Genomic DNA, 21,660 nt, shown 5'->3' on the forward strand with positions numbered 1-21,660 from the left:
GCTAGTTTTCCGCAACAAAAACTTACCCATTGTAAATTACAATTATTAGACTGTAGTTCAAGTTGTTTACAATGACAAATATTTAAATAGAAGTTAATTTAATTTACACTTTGCAATGACTTAATAGTGTATTTTATATATTTTTATACTGTTATTATAACTGTATTCTCAATTTTACCTAATCTTGTTATTAAATTCACATGGGAATAAAAAATTTTGTGTGCATTATTACACTTAAAAAAAAAATTTGTTCATTATAATCGGTAACTAGGGATGGGACGAATCCACATTTTGGTCGAATCCGAATCCTTGTTCGAATCCTCAGTGTTTGTCATCAAATCTCGAATCCCAGTCCCACACTAAATTTCACATGTTATTAAAAAAAATCACATGTGTATTTATAAAATTATAAAATAAGTGCATAGTGTATGTACACCTGATATAAAATAGACAAATAACCTCAAAAACCACACACGTAAGTTTTTATCCGTCTAATTCTCTGTTACATTTATCCTTCCTATGTTTTCAATAAAATACGTTTGTATAACAGACACCATTTAAAAAAAATTAAGTTTTTTTCTGCAATGTTATATTATTGAAGGTTGGAAATGATCGAGTAGTTATGCTAATTGACAAAATGCAGCGTAGTTTATCTTATGTTTGTGCTATTTCCGTTACCTTTATAATATTATTTAGGTATACAATTTTCTAGAGCTGGATGAACCTCAGTTCTCTAGTTTCGAACTGAATCGAACCATAGCAAAAAAATTTCGAACCGAGACGAACCAAACCTCATACAGAAATAATTGTTTGGAATTAAAATGAACCGACCACCAGCATTTTGGTCTTTAACTGAATGGTGAGAAAGAAAAGTTCTCCAGCCATATGTAAAATTAAAACATATGGCTTAGCTTTATTAAATTGCAAAACATTTTATAAGTTAAGTTTATGCAATAAATAATGAAGGAAAGAAAACAGTTTAGAGAAAATCATTTTGCATTTAATTTCTTTATATATACTTTTAATTCATGAAGAAGTTCCATCTAAATTTCAAAAAGACTAGGTATCTTCCTTTTTCAGTGTACACTAACCTTCATTAAAAAAATATATTATTATAAAGATGACGAACATTCAGCATAAGGCCACATAACATTTTTAATAAGTAACACTTTTTAATAGGACATTAAAAAAAAGTCGAATGTGAATTAAGTTACCTATCTACATTACAAAACCCGCTGACTGCAGTTGCTGTTTTCTTGGAAGAATGCTGCTCGTCAGAAGAAACTTTAGACATTTTTTGGGGTGGTTCTGGGTCATCTGGGTCGTCATTATCTTTTCTCCATTTAGAAAACTTCAACGACGTAAGCCTGCTCATCGCAAATCACCTCAAGAACAATAATTTTGTTAACGTAACGTAAGCAGTGTGGTTATAGAAATTTGCGTCGGAAAAAACAAAACACGAGAAATAATGATGGCTGCCGCAACTACGCTAGTCAACTTAGTACCGTACTGTAAAATTTACTGGACCAGTACTTTTAATACACAAGATTAAATTAATATTTTCAGTACCTGACTGTTATAACCAAAAAGGCCAAAGAAAATAAATACATCCCAGTAATTTAAAATAGGTACGTAATTTACGTAATCATTTCCTACCGCATTTGTCTTGTGTAAACTTGATCACGTTAGTTTTGCCGAAATACGAGAGTTCTCGTACATGCGCTTTAGTTTAACGTATGGGTTACGCAATCTTTGGTGATTTTACAACACTTCTCGTACACGCACTATAGTTAAAGGTATAATATACAATACCTTTGGCATTTGTACGATAGTTTATATTACGTAGTACGAGAAATGCATACAAAAATCTCTAAAGTAAATAAAAAACAAAGCGCGCCTATATGAAAAAAATTCTATGCGAGTTATGCGACAATTAATAATTTTTTTTTGTCTGCACTTGAAACTGTTGAGGCGACGATTATGCGATAAAAGTAGGATTATTACATGTAATGGAATTTTGTTGTGCTGTTTTGTGAATGGTCTTAAATGGGGGTTAGAAAATTAGAAAAACGTAATTTTTTTTAAACGAACGTTCGGTTTTTCGAATATATTTTATGAGGTTTCGAACCGAACCGAACGTAAGGGTTCGGTTCGGTTCGAAATTTTCGAACTTCGCCCAGCACTACAATTTTCAATTACTACCTAAAACTCTTAAAAACCCACCTCGAATCCTACTTCGAATCCCACCTCGGATCCTACGAACCCTCGAATCCATAGGATTCTGTATATTCGACGAATCCAAGATTCGAAAATCCCATCCCTATCGGTAACTGAATCGGTATCTGCCGATTATTGCTCTCATAATCGGTAATCGAATCGGTAATCTGTAAAGTCTTATCGGTGCACCACTGGTTCTTAGTCCGGGCCGTTCAGAATCACTGCCATGCCCGATTACCCATTCTGCCTAATTTTGGAACTTCAGTATAGTTTTAATGGGAACACCAAAGATAAAATAAAATGTATACAATACAGTGGTATTTAAAAAAAAATTTTAAAAAGTTTTTCTATGGGGAAAAAATACAACTGAGTTTTGGTTTTCAAAATACCATTACAAAAATTAGAGACGGGAAGAGAATCGAAAATTTGAGCATATTTGAGTGAGTAGTTCAGTTCAAATTGACTCAAAAGATAAGTTCATTGTACTCGACATTATTTTTTTTAACTAGATATTCAACATGCACAAGGAACATAAAGTTACGTTACGGGTATTATCCAAACATTTCACTGCGATACTTTGTATTTATGTTTTTCCTATTTATATTTTCCTGCCATTTACACATTTCTTTTTAAAGTATGGACTTAAAAAAAATCGCAATCGCAATAAACTTAAAAAAATAACGAGAATTGTGTTGTTTACGAGTTAAAATATGATTTTTTAATTTTTTCTGTCAAAATTTATACACAACTTAACTAATATCACCTTTCTTTTGCTTGTTTTTTTTTACCTCCATTCTAATAGTTTACACTAAAAAAAAATCTTTTGTATCTACTCAAGCTAAAACGGACAGAGACAGAAAAGCACCAGCAGTGCAGCAATGTAACGTGGCAGCCAAGGTCGACAGACAGAGTCTGCGAGAAAAAAATATGAACAAGAGCGTCTGGATTGGTGCGGGAATGCAGAACGTGATGTGTGTCGTAGGATGCAGAGTTACAGACTTTTGACTGGAACACATTAGTATTGTAAGATACAATTGAAAATTGAATAAAAGTGGAATAACTCTTGTTTGTTTGTTACTGTTTTTTAGTACTTTGATTTCAATTGTAAAAAAATAGTTTTGGTGAATTATTAAAGTTGCGTTAAATTTGGGAATATTTTGTTGTACGCTCGTGGGAACCACGAGTTCATAAAAGAGTGCAGCTTGCCGAAGACACAAAGTTGCGATGACAGTAATCAACGCAGTGGTTTGGTTGAGCAAGTCATCTCCAACGTTGTCACTATGACATGATTATGCCGTGCAAGGGGTTTACCCCCCCCTCCCCTTTTCTTTTCTGACCCAGCGCTCTTAGCCTAGTGGCCCTACCGCCCTGGGGCCCCCACGGGCATGGATGCGGATCACGCCGCATGCGCAACCAGGTCACTGTGACGGTAGTAACTCTCCTGTGTGTTCCCAGTGCACTGGGAGGGTGTGCTGATGTGTGGGCTGAGACTACCCACGTGGCGAGGGTGGTACAGCGGCGCGGTGCTTGTGCGCAGTGGAGTGCCTGCAGTGCCACGCCGTCTCCACCACCTTCCAGCACTTCCAGGACCTGCTGCTGGACGTGAGGCGGGCCAGCACGCTGGACGACGCGCTGGCGGGGTACTTCTGCAAGGAGCGGCTGGACGGCGACGACGCGTACCGCTGCGAGCGCTGCCTGCGCAAGGTGGCCGCCACCAAGAAGTTCTGTGTGCAGAAGCCGCCCCTCGTGCTGTGCCTGCAGCTCAAGAGGTGAGTGGGGCACTGACGAGCGGAGACCGGAAAAATTCGCTGATTCATTTCACGAAAGCCCGAAATTCATATAGTTATACACCTCGGTGCTGCCTCTGCTATTGGCTCACAACCCCACCTGGATGACTCCGGGCCGGCGAGAAACACCCGACCGTAGCTGTGTCGAATCACAGGCCGCTGGCTGTTGGGACACCTCCACAAGACAGCAGCCAATGAGAAGGGCGACATTTGATCCGAGTGTACGTAGAACTAGGTATGGAGTCCGTCCTAGAGGCCATTGAACCCGCAAATTTTTTCCGGTCCCCTACCGATGAGTTGTGCTGAAAAAGCACGCCATTTTTACTAGGGCATTCTGGTTCTTCGTTGTGACTCGAAAATTGTGCGGGAAGTGAACCTAACTTTGAGAACCGAGAACCAATTTTTTAAGAGCTGGAACCGAACCGAGATATCGGAGAAAAGTCCACACGTCGCTAATCCATGCTAAATAGCAGACGGACGCTTCAGGAGCGGCTGATGAGCGTGTGCGCACGTGTGTGTTTGTGCGTGCACGCAGGTTCAGCATCATGGGCGGCAAGATCAACAAGCACGTGTCGTTCTCGCAGCACCTGGACCTCACGCGCTTCCTCTGCCCGCAGTCCGCTAGCAAGGGCCAGCCCCTCACGTACCGCCTGGTGGCCATGGTCAACCACATGGGCACCTCCATCAACTGCGGCCACTACACGGCGATAGCCCAGACCTCGTCCGGCCACTTCTACCACTTCGACGACAGCTCCGTGAGTGCCTCTGGGCTGCCGTGCCTCGCACAGCGGAACCTTTTTTTACATGACAGCAAAATCCCTTATTTACTTTACAGTGCAGAAAAATTTGATGCATACTAGCCTGCTGATATACCATTGATACTCAAGCCGTGCCCAAAAAAATATAACATAAGAAAAAAGTTTCAAAATCTTATTTAAAAAATTAATACTATGTGCTTTTATTTATTTTATGTTTGAATAAAAAATTACAAAATTTTTTAGGTTATGTTTAAATTAATTTCAGAAATAGATTCTACACATCAAACATATATTCGTATTTTGCTTTTAATCTAACATTTAGTTGACACCATATGACTAGGAAACAAATATTACAAAACAAAATTATATTTTGTATCAACTTGAAATAAACTGACGACAAAAACTGTGACCCAAACGTGAGACGGGACTAACGTAATGTACCGATAGCTATGGTCGCCGTAGTACTTGCTTGTCGCATGCCCGTGCCACCATCCAAAGGTACCAATGTCAGTAAGATAAGTAAACTGTAATTTCCTAATGAATAATTGATTTCAATATTTAAAAAAAACAAACAAAAAAAACATTGTTTTATACTTAACAAGTTTTTTGGGCCACTTTTAACATGGGAAATAATAATGTTGATGCATGTCACACGCAGCTACTTGCACATTGATTCCGTGGGCCCTCTTTCTCTATCTCCCTCCCCCTTTCTCTCTCTTCTCCCTCCCTCTCTATATCTCCCTCTCACACTCTCCATCTTCCTTTCCTTCTCTCTGTCTCTCTCGATCCTCCTCTCCTCTCTTCCTCTCCTCTCTTCCTCTCTCAACCTCTCCCTCTATATTCCCTTCAGTCTCCCTCTCTCTTTTATGTCTACCTCTTTCTCCCTCTATCTTCTTCCATCTATATTACTTTCTCTCCCTCCCCCTCTCTTCCTTTCCCTCATCTCACCCCCACTTCCCACCTTCGGTGCTGGTCGCCCGTCCCTGCTAGCGCCCGGCTGCTGGCAGCTGCCCGGCTCAGTGCTGCTGCGTCACCTTGAAACGCCAAGACTCGTCGGGTTAATGTGACCCTGCGCTGTTGAATATGTCCTGCTGTACGGTAGTTTGTGGGGTTTGCCCTGTCGTGTTCGTCGCGGAGGAGGGGGTGGGGGCTACCTACGTCACGTCAGTTCCAGGAGGAGACAGGGTTTCCCTAAGATTCCCACAGGCTGGCTGGCTGGCTAGCAGCCTCGTAACAATATAATAGGTATGATATTCGCCATGATGGAAAATAATAATACCATTTATCCTTTTTGTTTAGGTTTTTTTGTTGTTTCAGTAATTATTATTACGTGTGTAGTGTCGAGGGACTGCCGTGCCAAGAGCAAGCGGCCTGTGTTGCAGGTGCGACCCATCTCGCTGGCGGCCGCGCTGGAAGCCAACGCCTACATCATCATCTACGAAATGGAGCGCAGTCCGCACCGCAGCACGCCCGGGAGCTCGAAGCCGGCCGCCGCGACTGCCCCCGCCCCCGTCCCGCTGGGCGCGCACACCAATGGTGAGGTGAATGTGCAGTCCTGGCCTGGCTCCTTCGTGCTCTGCCGTGAAGGCAGGCTGACGCCGATTGTGGCGAGTGCGTTAACTGGCTGCGAACCGGTCCATGACACGGCCTCGGATATTGCTGAGATTTTAAGTAGGTTGTTGATTTAAAAAAAAAGTGGTATTAATAAAACAAAGTGTAGTTAGAAAATACTTATTATGTAATGTTACCTTGTGACAAATTAAAATTGTTTAGTTTTGATTTAAGATAGCAAATGATTGCTTATTTTTAGATACTAATCGTATGTCAGTTCTACCTTTTTTAAATGATTTCTGTTTAGATCCGGTTTTAAAAAAAATTGGTTCTTAAATTAACCGTCACATTTATTTGTATTAGATTAAAGATACGGTAGGTCCTTTTAAATTACATATATATTTTTTTTTCAACACAACTCATCAGTGCTTACTGACCACAAACAAGTGACCTTGTTTCACTAGATGATCAATAGGCACTGTAGCCAGCTCCTGCAGCAGCAGTAACATGTAGTGATGTGTATGGACATTTTATTTTTTTGTAGAGTGAATATTTTATTAAAAATATTTTATGTCCCTGTTGATTGAGGAATTTGTAAATATAAGTTCATGAGAGATAAATAGATAAAAAAATCAGCAAATAATAAGTTCGGGCCGTGTTCTTTTGGTGTCAAAATATGGATAGTAGAGAGAGTGTGTACGTCTCCTGGGAATAGCAAATACTGAGCATTACTAATTCTAGTCTGCTCCTTTTGTATATGAGTTGTTAGTGTTGAGAGATGTTATGTATGTGGTGAGATAAATTTGTGGATGTTAAGCCTCTCCAACACATCTAGTGCAGCACAAATTTCTTCTCTCCGAGGCCGCTTGAGCTCAACCTCTTCCTTATCATTCTCCTCATCTTCGTTTGCCTGGGCGGTCTCCTCGTCACACTCTGAAGTTGTCTCATCTGATACAGGAGGACATGTTGTCAGCTGATTATCAATGTTGGAAAAATCATTGAATGATGACTGGCAGCTAAGTACTTCCACCCATTCAGCTTCACATTCATCTGCATCATCAATACAGTCATCTCCACTTGAGCTTGCAGGGAACCCTGCCTTGGAAAAACAATTTACAACAGCGCTAGGCTTGATTCGGCTCCATGCCGAACAAAGTCTGTGGATAGCTTGCAAAATGTTCCACTTTAAAGCACTTGCTTCTTTACCACAATCCATCTGTCGCAGAAGAAACTGCACCAGTTGTCTTTTATAATTTCGTTTCACCTGTGCTATGATGCCCTGATCAAGTGGTTGTAATGTACTGGTGCAATTTGGTGGAAGGAAAACCACTTTGATGTTCCTTAGAGCAGCAAAATTAGCATTATGGGCAGCACAGTGGTCAATAAACAACATTACCTTCCGGTTTTGCACACCCATCCTTGAGTAAAATCTGTTGAGCCACGCCACTCTTGAAACAATGATGAGATCATCCAAGAGTTCTTGTTGTTCCTATACTTGCATGGCAAGTGTTTTTTTATTTTTGAAACACTGTGGTTTAGCAAATTTACCAACAACTATTGGTTCCATTTTTTGAGAACCATCTCTGTTTACAAAAAAAAGCACTGTGGAACGTTCTTTGCTTCTTTTGCCTCCATGGCATGTTTGACCCCTAACCTCCAAAGTTCTATCAGGTAGGATATTAAAAAATATTCCCGCCTCATCAGCATTGAAAATGTCTTTCTTCTCTTAACCGGAAATCAGAGAATACAGTTCGGCTTGCCATTTCTCCTGTACAGTGACATCAACAGCAGCAGCTTCATCAGACACTTTCAGGGTACTCAAGTTGTACCTTGCCCTAAATCTGTGTAGCCACCCACCTGAAGCTTGAAAGTTGTCAAATCCCAATTTTAGGGCTTCTTCGAGTGCCTTCTCCTCCAAGACATTCCCAGCTACTGGTATGTTTGATGCTCTTGACTGCATCAACCAGTCAAACAATCGCTTCTCCAGGACTTCATACGGTGCCGCTGAAATACGTTTTCGGCTGTGGGATAAAAAATCATGTTTCATAATTTCAGACCGCTGATTTAAAATTGTGGACAAAGTATATTTCGCGATTCCAAATTCTGTCGCGATGTTGGTTTTCTTCTTTCCGTCGTCTACTGCTTTAATTATAGCTAGTTTCGTTTTCATATCAATTGATTTCCGCTTTCTCTGCAACATTTTGCCAAAACAATTTGAAAACGTCAACAAAAAAATCACAAACTTGAAACTCACACAATACTTTACAATTTACGTAACACGTTTCGTATTGCGGGTGTGAAATAAAAACACACAACACGGATATTACGTAATGGTGTATACAAAACATCCGCAACGGAAAATGGCCTTCAGCGGCGGATGCTAGAAGTAAAAGCGCTGCAGGCGCGCCAATGCAAGGTGGCGGCAGATGCTAGACGTGGGAGCACTGTAGGCGCGTCAACAAAAGACGTTAGATATTAATAGCGCTGTTGCCTAATTGATGTGTTCTGCTGTCATTGTGTGCCGTATTGTTTTGCTTGTTACGTTTCGTTATCATTTCATAACGAAATTTTGTGACGGAAGTATTTATGATGATTATCCAGCGTATACAGCAAAACCCCTTATTTGCACTTTTCATGGGGACAAAGTAAAAAAGTGTAAAAAGCGGGAAAGTGTAAATAAAGGGAAAAGTATAAAAAGGAGTACAGTTTACCTTATTTAGAATTTTTTTCCTTTTGTTTAATAGCACATACTACAATGCAGGTACAAACACACTAACAACAAATTTTACTTTAGTATTTAATCAATTATTAATTTACCACATTTGACAAAAATAAAAAAAGAATGAAAGCCAAAATGTTTTTCTGATTACATCCTAAAAAATAAATTTGAAATTTTCTTCTGCTTGCTTTTTAGGCTGTTCAAGGAGATTATTTGCCTCTCCAAATTATAAATACAGTTGCAACCGGCAGGGTTTATAACAAATACGGGCTACATACACATTGCTCACAGTAAAAAAATTTTTAAGAAAAGGCCGCAAATTGATGAATATTTACCGTCAATAGCGCGCCAAACGCGGAGAAAGGTCATTGTACTCGGTCAGCTGCTGTAACGACGCGGCGGCGCATGCGCACTCTATGATCCGCCCAGACTCATGACGCCATCAGCCGCCAACCAATAGATGCGAGCTTAGCGGAAAAAAATATAAGCTCCACCTCCTGTGTACCAATTTTATCCAGTTCTAATACCAGTTTATTGGTATACGCACCAGTTTTCTCGCTGCCGTGACATGTTCAAGTTTACGTTTATCATGATGTCTTGATACCAATAATTAATTATTTACAATCCCCAGAAATAAATGGTTAGTTTAAAAAATATGGCGTCAACTGTACAATACTTCCCAAATTATAAAAGACGTATAAAACAGTTACCAAGACACCGCTCATTTTATCTTGTGAAGTTTATGTCTCGTACCAGTATTTCGGCTAAGTTGTGACATAAATACAGTATCAGAACTTACAAGCAGCCATGTTTGTACATTCATGAGTTTACGTTTTTCCCTCGTGCATTTTAGATTGTCTCCTGCTATAATTACTCGTACTTTTACACGCCTAGGCTTAAATTATTACATGTTTAGAAATAAAAGCAACTTTTCATGTTATAAAATATGTATATTTTGCTATTTAAAATGTTCATTGCCTACTAGCTCCACGGTATTTTCTGGTTGTTTATGGTTGTTACCTGACGTAAATAGCGGGATTGATTCGATTTTTGAGACGTAATTCGCGGGAAAGTATTGTATTGGACTATATGGGAACCAAACGGGACCTGAAGAATATAGTGCAAATAACGGGAAAACGTAAATAACGGTAACGTAAATAAGGGGTTTCGCTGTATATTGTGTTCGTTAACGTGAATATATTTTGTAAACCTCTCGCAAAATATTTCTAGAAAATTAGTATGGTTGAAAATAATTTACGTATGATTGCATTGCGTTATGGCGGGACCGTAGGAGATGTTCGTTATAGTGAAGTGTATATTATCCTGAAGTTTGTTAACGCGATGCTTTACTAATACATATTTTATAAAATGGTAATTTAGGATTTGGTACACTAGTAATTGTATTATTAAGATTAAAAAAAACTGATTATCAGCTGATAATTACAGGCAAGCCACCATGTAAGGATACTCCTGTTTATTTGAGAAAGAATATGAGCACTTTACAAGTAGAAGAACATCTCCTGATTTGAGATTAAACAGTTGAATACAGCTAGATCCCAGTTTAGATATTGAACAAAAATTTTTTGGGCATCGCTTTAGAGGTATGATTAAATACATATATATATAATAAAAAAAAAAAAAAACTAAGGTGGTAATTTTTTATACTCTTCTTTTTAATGAAATGTACTTTCCGTGCAATAGGTGTTTGTTTTTATGAATTACTTTACTTCAACTCTTGTATATGGCACCCGTACTTTCGGAACTCGATTCCAGTGTAAGATGTGCAGCGATAGTGCGATGAAACACGGCGAGTGTGTGGTGGGGCCGAGTGACGTGCCTGACCCTGAAGGCGGTCCGTGTGTCCGCAGGCCCCCGGTTACCGGCCCGGCCGCCGGTCCCACCTGTGAGGCCGACCAACCCCAAGCCGAGCACGGACATCGTCCCGGTGCACGGCCGGACACAGCCCCTGCTGGGCACGCCCCCCGCGGCGAGCCAGCGCGTCGGCCCCAGCAAGCCGGAGACCTCCGGCACTCTGCCGCCCCTCGCCAATAGGTTTGTCACTCCTGGCCAATAAAGCATGAACCTTGAACATGAGCGTGTTGTCCTTATTTACTGCGTACGGGCGTCAGGGTGCGGAGACTTGGTGCGTTAAGACTTTGAACTCTGGCAGTTGTTATATAAAAATGTGAGCACACTGTCTTTTTTTTTATATATATGTATTGTATTTTCCGGCATGTAAGACAAGAATTTATGCAAGTTTGAAAATTTCAAAGTCGCTGCTCGTCTTGGGCCGCTTACCGTTTTCTTTCACAAAAGCACAATCTTGCCCAACCACAATATGTCATTCCATAACTCCAAGCTTTTAATTTAAAAAGATTAATGTAATAGCTGTTTGAGCTTGTTTGCTTTTGGTTTTCAAAATTTGACCACATAATTCAGCTTACATTTAATCTGCAATATTAACTCTTTTACGATGTTATTTTGTCAACTTGAGAGTCACCTGCAAGTATGCTTGGCTGATCTGAATCAATTAACCACAAACAAGCACTTACTGAGTAGGTATATATTTGACTATTAACTTACTAACCTAAAGTTGGCTGGAAGCATAATGATGCTGCTCTCAATTTGATGTCTGGGCACATTATGGTTTCCACGCCACAGATATACTCAATACGTAGAGACATGAAAAAGGGAAGGTTTTTTTTCCCTTAAAAGCAAGATTTTTTTATTTTTTGTGTACTTTTGTTTGATAACTTACAATTCTAAAACAAAAATTAAACTAAAACCTATTGCATATAAATAACTTGTGTACGCTACTTTAGTTCCGTCTCACTTTCGGGTCACGGTTTTCGTTGTAAATTTATTTTAGGTTGATACAAAATATATTTTTATTTTTTAGTATTTATTTACTTGTACTATAGTATCAACTAAAAGTGAGACTAAATGAAAAATTAGAATTTCTATTTGATATGTTATTACTTTTTCAAACACAACTTTATATGTGTTTTATTCAACCATATATACAAGTAAAATGAACTTTTTCAATAATAAATTTAAACTTTTTGTTGTTTTATAGCTTTAGGCCCTAGTTATCATGAGATAACATTAACATTTTTCAGTTTATTCATGTATACTTTTAACATAATAAGAAGGAGAAAAAAAAATTCCTTTTCCCAGCTAAGAAGTTTTTCCTGATACTAATTATTTTTTTATCCTTCAGTCCCTTGAAAAACATATTTACTGGGTTTTACTGTGGTAAAGGTGCAGGTGAATCCTGTCGATGTTAAGTTTTGTCATCAAAAGACAGCGTAGTCAGTACTTAAACACTGGCTTCTTCCTGGTGTAGCTCTGTTTCTGAGAGCTTCTCAGGTGCCACTTTCGTCAGGTGAGTTACAGGGCTTCTTTTCAAACAGCAAGCTGCAGATATGAATTTTAAAAAATTTACCGCTGCAGAAGCAAAGCAGTAGTTAGAAATCAAGCATATAAAAAGTAAAAGTCAAAAATTTGGCAATAGTGTAGTCACCAGGGTGTGAGGTTGAAGGAAGAGGAGGACAAAAGGAAAGCAGAGAGAGAGATGAAGTGGGAGGGACTCCGCGAACAACTCCTTTAGCACTCACTCTCTCTCCCATCTGCAACCATTCAGGTTCAGGAGGTGGTTACAAGTTGCACAAGTGACACAGTTTAGAGGCAGAGTGTGTAGGTAGCTGAGAGCATTCAGGAGGGCGTGACGTTAACAGTGGAAGTTCAAGAAGTACACACAGCAAGGAATATGGAGGTTTTTTCAGTAAAAATAAAATAGTTAAAGATACAAAAATTATAGAACAGAATTTTTTGTTCCTTATTAAATTTGCAACGAGTTTAGTCCAATGCATTTTTTCTTCTAAGATGCACCGTTTTTTGAGATAATTTTCTCGAGATAGTCATAAAAATGCAAATATATAATGTGAGTTTTTTTTATTAAGGATTTTTGTGTAAGTGATTTAAAAAAAGTATAAAATTGTGTTTCACCTTCAACCCAACAGAATTTGCATTATTCATATTATAATTTTAGATTTCATGTGGATGAGCAATTGAACACTAGTTCCAAGTAAAAGCAGTAATTTGCTTCATGTCTCACATGAAGGTACAAATTATTTTTTTAGACTTGATTATTGAAAATTGATCTTGTCTAATATGCTGGAAACAATGGTAAGTAAACCTTTCAGTGCAGTAAAAAAGTAGTCATGAGACTATCCACAGTATACCTTATTTACTAGCAAGCAAAATTAAGACAGTCTTGAAGCATAACACAAAAAAATTACTCTATGTAACTTACATTTTCTCATGTTAATTGCTTACAAGTTAGAAACTTGTTTTGGAGATTGTTGACCTGTTGATTCCGCTCCAGGAAATAGTCTCTGGGGTGTAAAAGCTGTACCACGCATGGGTTTTACTGGCACCGGTGACTGTGGGTTCTATGAACTCCCCGCAGTAATGGTACAGAAGTTGGTGTGGTGGTGGTTATCACTGTTAGGCTGTTATTGATGTTTTATGGATCCTCCCTGTGCTTCCGGATAGTTACCTATCATCCTCTTGATTGTATGGTCTTGTCATTTTGTCCCAAAATTCTGACGTGTGTTGAGTCCAGGACATGGTTCCAAAGTATGTGGGTGAATGAAGTTACTCCGCTTGACTTGATGTTATTGCTGGTAGTCAGTCGTATGGAGGCTTCGTGGGAAGTTTTTAATTTTGTGCATTTTTTTTATGAACGTTAAACAAGGCCCTTGATGGTACATGAATGGTAGCTGCAAGTTTTCATAACCAACTACTTGTGGTAGTGTTGGCATGTCTTTCGTGGATGTTTAAACTTGTGAAGTTAAAGATTAGTTCGGCTGGAGTTATTGTTTGCAAAATTTGCTGTTCAATTCAGTATACAGTAAGAAGGTCTGGATTAGTCGAATCTTTTTTTTTTTTCCTGCGAGATAGGTTCCATCCCAATTGGTGTGTTGAGCCTGGCTTGAGTTGTAGTATGTCCAAAGAGTTTGTTCTGTGTTCTTGAGATGGTGCAAGTTGGCAGAGATGCTGCGAGAGAGCCGCTGGTTGGTAAGTTTGTCAACCAATGGATGGCCAGCGTTTGGCTTGGCCTTGGATGAGTGTCCTGCGTTGGTTGTAGCACTTGTGGGTGGGTTGATTCAGGACACAGATGCTTTGCCCGAGCTCACGTCTAAAGTATTCCCACTTAAGTTATAAAACGGATATTGCTGAGAATTATCGACACGCTGAGCTAAAGGCTACTAGAATATTTGACTGATGTGTATAATATTATAACATTATAATATTTAGTGTTGTGATGTGTGTGGTAAGATGTTTTCTGTCCTTAACTTGTGAGATGAACAAGCTCCATTGTATGGAAGGACTTGGTATGATTAACCAAACATCTCATGTGCACATTATTGTTTTTTTTTCCTATTTTAATGATTTACTTCTATTAATACCTAACCTACTGGTTCAGTGGACCTGCAAAGATTCTTATGTATGCATGTACCAATTTATAAGTATAATTATTTCCATCCATGTAACACCATATTATTACCTTAATTTAATTCACTTGATACATCTGGTTTTGGGGTAGAGAGAAAGGGTATAGACATGAATAATGCATGATTAAGTGAAATAAGATAAAAAAAAATAGCATATGCTGAAATGTGGAAAGTCCTTTAATAAGTTACTTTGAAAGATATCTTCCATAAAATATTGCCTAAAAATTTGTATAAAGAATGTGTTAAAATTTTGTGGAATTTTTGTGGTTCAGATAGAATTTGGTACTTAAAAAAAATTATTGTTTATCAGAATAATGTTTCGTAACAAAACAAGATTCTCAAAGCAGGAAAAAAATGTATACAAAACATAACACCTATTTTTTAAGAGAAAATCTTGTAATTTTAAGGAAAACTATAATAATTTTTGATCAAGATAATACCTTTATTTCAGGTGTCTATGCATGATAGAACCTCAGGTATAAGTTTCGTTGTTCAACAACAATAATATTAATAATAATAATGAGAGTTCCTCACAGTAATGTCCTATTTCACACGTCTATTCTTCTGTCAAACTTTTCCAATACTTTATGTGCTTAAAACAATGACATATGTTGTTTTCATGCTCAGTACTCATTTTCTAGAAGTACCCATTTCTTTAGCTTTTAGTTCATGGTTTTGCCTTGGGTTTTCTGTTCACAAGGCGAGAACTGTATCCAGCTAGTTAGTGTGTAAACAGCAGAAATATAGGCAGTTGTTTGATTTTTTAGTTCTTTTATAAATAACAATTTATAAGATATTCTTGAAATATATCTGAAAAAAATTGAATAATACATGCTGGTTCACATGAGAATCTTGGGACAGTTGGAAATTTTTTTTGAAGCCTCTATTATTTATGCAGAAAAACTTCTTTCCTAAATATTGTAAAGGCCTTCACTTTAGAAAGGGAAGGCGTATAAAATAATTTTCGCATTAATAAATATTTTAGATGCATCATAATCTAGGGCCCTGTTTCAATCACATGAACTAGTCAGTTTGGTTTTAACTGGTTTCATTAGAAGAAGTACATGATTGCTGAGGTACTCTATGATAGTGTGATACTCAGATTACACCATGAGAGGTCGGCTCATTGTGTTCCTCTCGGCGGGAGAGTCGCGGATTGAGCTCGGGCCCAGCAGCGGTGTCGGGCGTAGGGGGGGGGGAGGGGGAGCAGCCGGCGGGCGGGCAAGGCATTAGCCTGTGTTGCGTGTTGCAGGGGCCAAGTCGCATTCGAACTTCAGCCCCGGCACGTTAGGAATGGCAAAGTGTGCCGGCCCGCCCAGCTCTGCCGGCCGTCCAGCCTCGTGCCGTACGATTCGGACGACTCGAGCGGCAGCGACGCGCCGTGCCTGGACTGCGGGCCCCCCGCGCGCCCCAGGAAACACACGAGTAGCGTAGAGGAGGTGCAGTGTGGCGGCTCGAGCTGGCAGGTGACGGACGCGTCCCTGCACAGCCCCTCGGTTCACAGCGAGGGCAGCGGCCACAGCGTTGCCAGCTCGACCGCGGGGTGGAGCGTGTGCGACGCGGGCCAGCCCTCCGAGCCCACGGTGGCGTCTGCAACCCGGCTTCTCGCCGGCAAACATTTTTCTAATGACGTTTCGAAACGGCAGCCCCCTCGGGCACCGGCCAAGGTGGATGCATCGATTGCTCCAAAAAATGGATCGCAAGTAGATTTGGTCTCGGATTTGGATTCAAGTACAAAAGATGGGGGAAAGGACAAAAAAGTGAAGAAAAAGAAAAAGTAAGTTACACACTTGTTGAGTTGATATTTTAACTGGTTTTGGTGTAACATTTGGTAGTGCTAAATGTTCGTAACGTGTGTTGTGTGCGATGCCCTGGCGCTTTTGGCCATGATTTTGAATCTCGCACATTTTTTTTTTCAAGTTTATTAAATATCCTGTTTGGCTTTTATAAAATGGTTTTAACTTATAATATACTTTTAATATATATTTTAACATGTTGTCTTTCTTCAAAGTTCAGACATATTTTTGATAATGAGCATTTATTGAATGAAACTAGAAAAATGTTGAATTTGCAGAGGCACCAGTGGTTTTGAAGGGATGGATATTTTCGAGATTGTGTTCCCTTGATTTTGTAGGTTTTGGCAGGGGTCTTAATTATTTAATTTGACCGCATGTGTGTGTTCCATTGTCACCTGTGTTGCTGAGTCGCCATTTGTATGTCCGATACTTTGCAGATAGTGCTTAGCTTTGTCGGTGCTGTTTGACAGGTTGTTGTCTGTTTGATGTAAAGCGGTCATATCATATAGGAGAAAGTATATTTTGGTTGCATGGAGTGGTGAACGTCTTACATAGTGAGCTTGTGGCAGAATTTATTTAGTTCTGAGAGTTGTCCAGAGTTCCTACAATACCTAATTATAAACTTTCATTAGGTCTAGTTCTTGATGCTATCACATATTAAAAAAAATTTTTTAAAAAAAATTGAAGTGGTTCTTGAAACTCAAGCACATGAAGTTCCTTCTGTGTTCAGGTGCCCTGATCCCTAGCATAGTGAGTGGATGCAGTTCCGACTATCTGCCATTGGTGATTAGGTCTCTGATTGGCTAATCAGCCTGACAACGGGACTGTTGATCTGCAGCAGATCGACAGGGCAGAACCATGCAATGGAATTGGTTAGTTTTAATTTGGTCAGCATGCCGGTCAGCACCGTGCATACTGTTCGTCATTACGAATGGCATGAACTAGTCAAATGCAAGACAGATGGGAAGCAGTGGTTAGCACTGCTCATTGTGCCAGGGGCTTTAATATTAAGCAGGCAGCGTAATGTTATGTAGTTTAGATCAGCACAAACTTTAAAAAAAAAAAATTTTTTAAGTGCAAAATTATTAGATTACTCATTTATTACATAACAGTTTAAGAAAAAAAAAACTGATTAGTTGGACTGAGCTATAATTTTTATTGTGTGAAAAATATTTTGTTTGAACATGAGACTTTTTCACCTGTGATTCAAATAACTGTGTTTCAAGATGAAAATAAAATCAGGATTACCCATTGCATTGGTTCAAAATTATGATGATGATGGATTTTTTTTTAAGTCGGAACACACGTGAGTAGCTCAGCTAGAGATGCTGTAGCAGTTTAGGAAGGATGCCCAGTGAGCGTCGTGAGGTGTAAGAAGGTCTATAGCAGGACCCCCGAATTTGTTAATTTACTGTGAATCAACTTTCCATCGTGCAGCAAAGCCATTTTGAATTAGTTACCAGAATTCTTGAGTTGTACTGAGACCCATCTGACACTGCTTGTGTAGTGAAGTGTATAGTGAATATTTACTTTCTTCATGTGCAAGCAGTTTATTTCATCAACCGAGATAGTATCGTGTGTTAGGGCGTGCCTGTAATTGTAAGTAGGAGTGATGCTGTGTGAAATGTGTTTGCACTGGATGTGTGCTGGTTAGGCCTGTGCGTATATTCAAATTGTTGAGTACGAGTAGCTTAATTGTATTTGATTCAACCTCAAATACTAACATTTGAAATAATGAATATTCATTTGTTTATGAATATTTGACATAACACACCTCGTGGGTTTTGTCTTATACCAATGTTCACTGTTGAGGTGGTAATTTTTGTGATATGAATACAAATTTTTTATTTTTAATAGGGATTTTGTAATCAAAAAATATTTTTAATAATAAATATTTTAAACTTGCATTAAGTATTCAGAGTTTTTTCACCACTGTCTCGCCAAACTGTGGCAGGAAAATTGTGTGAATAATTAAAAAATCAGCATATTTGTAACATTTCAAACTTGAAATTATGTATTTGTTTTTGTTTCATCGCACGTACCAGTAGTAGGAAAAAAAATTTCAACCATGAACTACGACACCACAAAACAGATGCGATGGTCATTTAAAGAAAATACCATAGTTTCAATGGTGTCTAAATCATTAGTAACAGTCGCTCTAATACCATTTGAAAAAATAGCAGCTTACTTTCTGTACATATCTATGACAAAACAGATGTTGCGACTCAAAAAAAAAAAGTTTTTTGACATCAATTGAAATTAGCATAAATTGTGTTTATAATAATATTGCTGAAGTAAAATACAGTTTACCTGGTGCAACTAACATCATCACATGATTAAATAGGGTTTTAATATGGGAATTCAAGCTCATTTATTTAATTAGTAATTTGGTTTAACAGCATTAGAGAAAATATAATAATAATTTTTTCGTGAAATTGATTAGATTTTATGATATTTTGTGGTTCAAAAAAATTTTCTTCATAAATATGTAGAGTAGCAGGCTCTGGGAAAAAAGGCGAATAGGAATTGAAATGAAATGTTGGTTGGTTAGGTTAGGTTAGCTGCATGATTGAAAACACATTATTTTTCTTTCAAAGTTTAAATATTTTAACCAAATTTTACATTTAATTATTACATCTGACTTAACTTACCCTACCTTTCAGTTTAGTATTATTTATCTGATTTCATAGGAGTCACTACACTACAATACAATATTACTTTTTCTTTCCATAAGTATTTTTACATGATGTGAAAAAATTATTTTAATGGGATTCTAATTTTATTTCTATTTTTTATAATTTGAATTCAATATTCATATTTGATTCTACCTAAAAATCTGATATTCACACAGGCCTACTGCTGGTGTATGTGTTTGTTTGCACAAGGCACACTGCTTGCATACAAGAAATGTCTACTTAAACCATGTTGGCAGGTGTTGAATAATTGCCATCAAAAATTGTGCGCTGAACATGTTAATAACATGTCTAAGTGTTTGTTTATTGTTAGTGTTCTTTGCACTACAGATTTTCTTTTAAGACAGGCATGCATGTAAGGTGCACAGCAAAGCAACAAAGAAGTACTGCAGTGATTATACAGTGCAACATTGTGATCTTATTCGTTGGATATCTAATATTTTTAACTCCATTTTGCAGCTTTGGTTTTTGACATGATGCGACAGATATGCTGCTCTTAAGAGAACATGGTAACATACGTTTTGTCATGTTGCAAGAATTTGCCTTGCTTCATGTGTCACGAGTTTGTATAGCATAATTTTATAGTCGTTGGTGGTTTTGTGTTGAGACAAGTGTACATATGCTAATAGCTTCAAATGATATGTAATGTGGAGTATGCCGCGTGATTGTGTAAAACCTCTTAACATTAGCAAGTCAGAAATTTTTTTGTGTGTGTACTTGTGGAGGCTTGTGCACGGCATACGTGACCTTAGTTTTGCCCAGCTCTGCAGCAGCCATCATGTGTTTATTTCTCCGTGTGTTGTGCAGACATAAAGAGCACGTGAATGGCAATGCGTTGACGCCCGAGACCGGCCGGAAGGACAGCTATGAGTGGGTGGAGAAGACGAACGCAGCCCCCGTGGAAAACGGGGAGCAGAAGAACGGACTTTGTTGGAACGGCATGTACAAGTCCAGCGCAGCGGACTTCTTAGCGAAACTGTCCCATCGGGGTTATGGGACCAATGGCAAGTAGTCGGGGTTGCTGTTGCTCGTGGGTTTCTCCAGGGCCAATCTCATTTCTTGACAGGACTCTTCTCGTAACTCCGATACCACCTTGTTACCTTCATGCCCATTCAAAGCTGCCAACTTGTATTTAAATTTTAATATAATTTATACAGTTTGTACTATTTTACTAATTTTATATACCTATTTCTGTACAATTTCCTAGCTTTCCCATAGATTTCCCATAATATATGCAATGTACATTATTATTTCTCATGTTGAAAAGTTTCCCAAAAATTTTGTTTTCTAAATAAAAACGTTTTTTAATTAAGAAATAAATTATTTGTTTGAAAATTACACTTTTGCCTCTATGTAGTACTGGTTGACGTCATGTTTGGTTAGTTTGAAGCGCATGTATTCTATTATCATTTTCAGCTTGCTTGCAGATTGCATTTCGCGTGCGCACTATGTGTCATGCAAAGTGAACTATATTTTATAACCCACACTCTTTAGTAGTTAGTGTGTATTACAAAGATAGTTATAGGTATGCTACGTTAGTTCCATTATGCATTTGAGTCATAGTTTTGATTAGTTAATTTTAAGTTGATACAAAATAATATTTTTGTTTGGTTATATTTTTTTCCAATTAAATGAGGTCATCTAAATTGAGATTAAACACAAAATTAGAATATTTGTTTGATGTATTAATTCTGTTCCGGAGTTTAACACATCAATTTTTTTATGTGTTTATTCAAACTGATTAGAATTAATTTTTTCAGTAATAATTTTAAACTTTTGGTTGTTTATAATGTCATGTATTTGGAATAATTTGTTATTTAAAAGTGGTTCACGAAGAGTTAGACAGTAAAACAAATAAAATTAATTTTTCTGATCCATGCTAGGTAATTTTTTTTTGTCCGGAAATAATGACATTCCTTGAATTTCAGACATTAAAAGATTATTTTTTTTTATGATTTTAATTAAGTTTCTGTTAAATGCTACTTAATTCTATGATAGAACTTGAATTTTGGTTCTGTCTGGTGAATTAACTTACATTTTGGTGTTACGAATCCTGTGTTTTGACATGCTTTTCGGATTTATTTCAGTTTTATCACAATTTACGGTGTATTTAAGTTTTTATCGCTCCAGCATTTACTGTACCTCTCGACCAGTTGGTACCTAATGTTTTAGTCTGTTGAGTTAATTTTGGTGTTGGAAAACTATGGTTTAAAGAGCGTGCAGTGGTTCGACACGTGGTTGCTTGCACGGCAGTGAGCAGCTGGTCGGGCGGACGAACGCACCTCGAGCGGGAGGTGGCTGACGAGCGGCGAGACGAGCGCAAGAGGAGCTACGAGTGCCGCTACGACGAGGACCTGGACCGCGGCAGGGTGAGTGCCGCCTCCGTCTGCCCGGAGTGTCCACTTAGCACACAGTACCGGGCCTCCTAGCGTCTGGAAAAGCGCCCAAAATTTAAAAAAAAAATTATTATGATAATAAACACTCTTAAAAACGCAACTCCTATTAAGCGACTGTATCGAAAGAACCAAGGGCTCGATCCGGCGTTGCAGAGTACAATTTATGCAAACGGAAAGTCGCGTGGCGTGAGCGGGGTGAAGTGACGTGTGTGCTCTTGCGGCAG

At 38.4% G+C, this 21,660-nt stretch overlaps 1 protein-coding gene across 3 annotated transcripts in view; it reads left to right on the forward strand.

The window, feature by feature from the left end:
* Positions 1-21,660, forward strand: part of LOC134534282 (ubiquitin carboxyl-terminal hydrolase 36) — a 36,049-nt gene that overhangs the window by 10,571 nt on the left and 3,818 nt on the right. The window contains exons 7-12 of one of the 3 annotated variants that reach the window (XM_063372593.1): positions 3,755-3,986; positions 4,540-4,759; positions 6,145-6,298; positions 10,901-11,084; positions 15,804-16,328; positions 19,848-21,409. In XM_063372593.1, coding sequence (XP_063228663.1) covers positions 3,755-3,986; positions 4,540-4,759; positions 6,145-6,298; positions 10,901-11,084; positions 15,804-16,328; positions 19,848-20,052 — 1,520 coding nt within the window. In that variant the 3' untranslated portion in view covers positions 20,053-21,409. Of the gene's footprint in view, positions 1-3,754; positions 3,987-4,539; positions 4,760-6,144; positions 6,304-10,900; positions 11,127-15,803; positions 16,329-19,847; positions 21,410-21,660 lie in introns of those variants that run through there. The other 2 variants (XM_063372594.1, XM_063372595.1) reach the window with 2 other exon arrangements.

Source organism: Bacillus rossius, chromosome 7 (genome assembly GCF_032445375.1).
Source record: "Bacillus rossius redtenbacheri isolate Brsri chromosome 7, Brsri_v3, whole genome shotgun sequence".
In the NCBI taxonomy this organism is placed as follows: Eukaryota; Metazoa; Arthropoda; class Insecta; order Phasmatodea; family Bacillidae; genus Bacillus; species Bacillus rossius.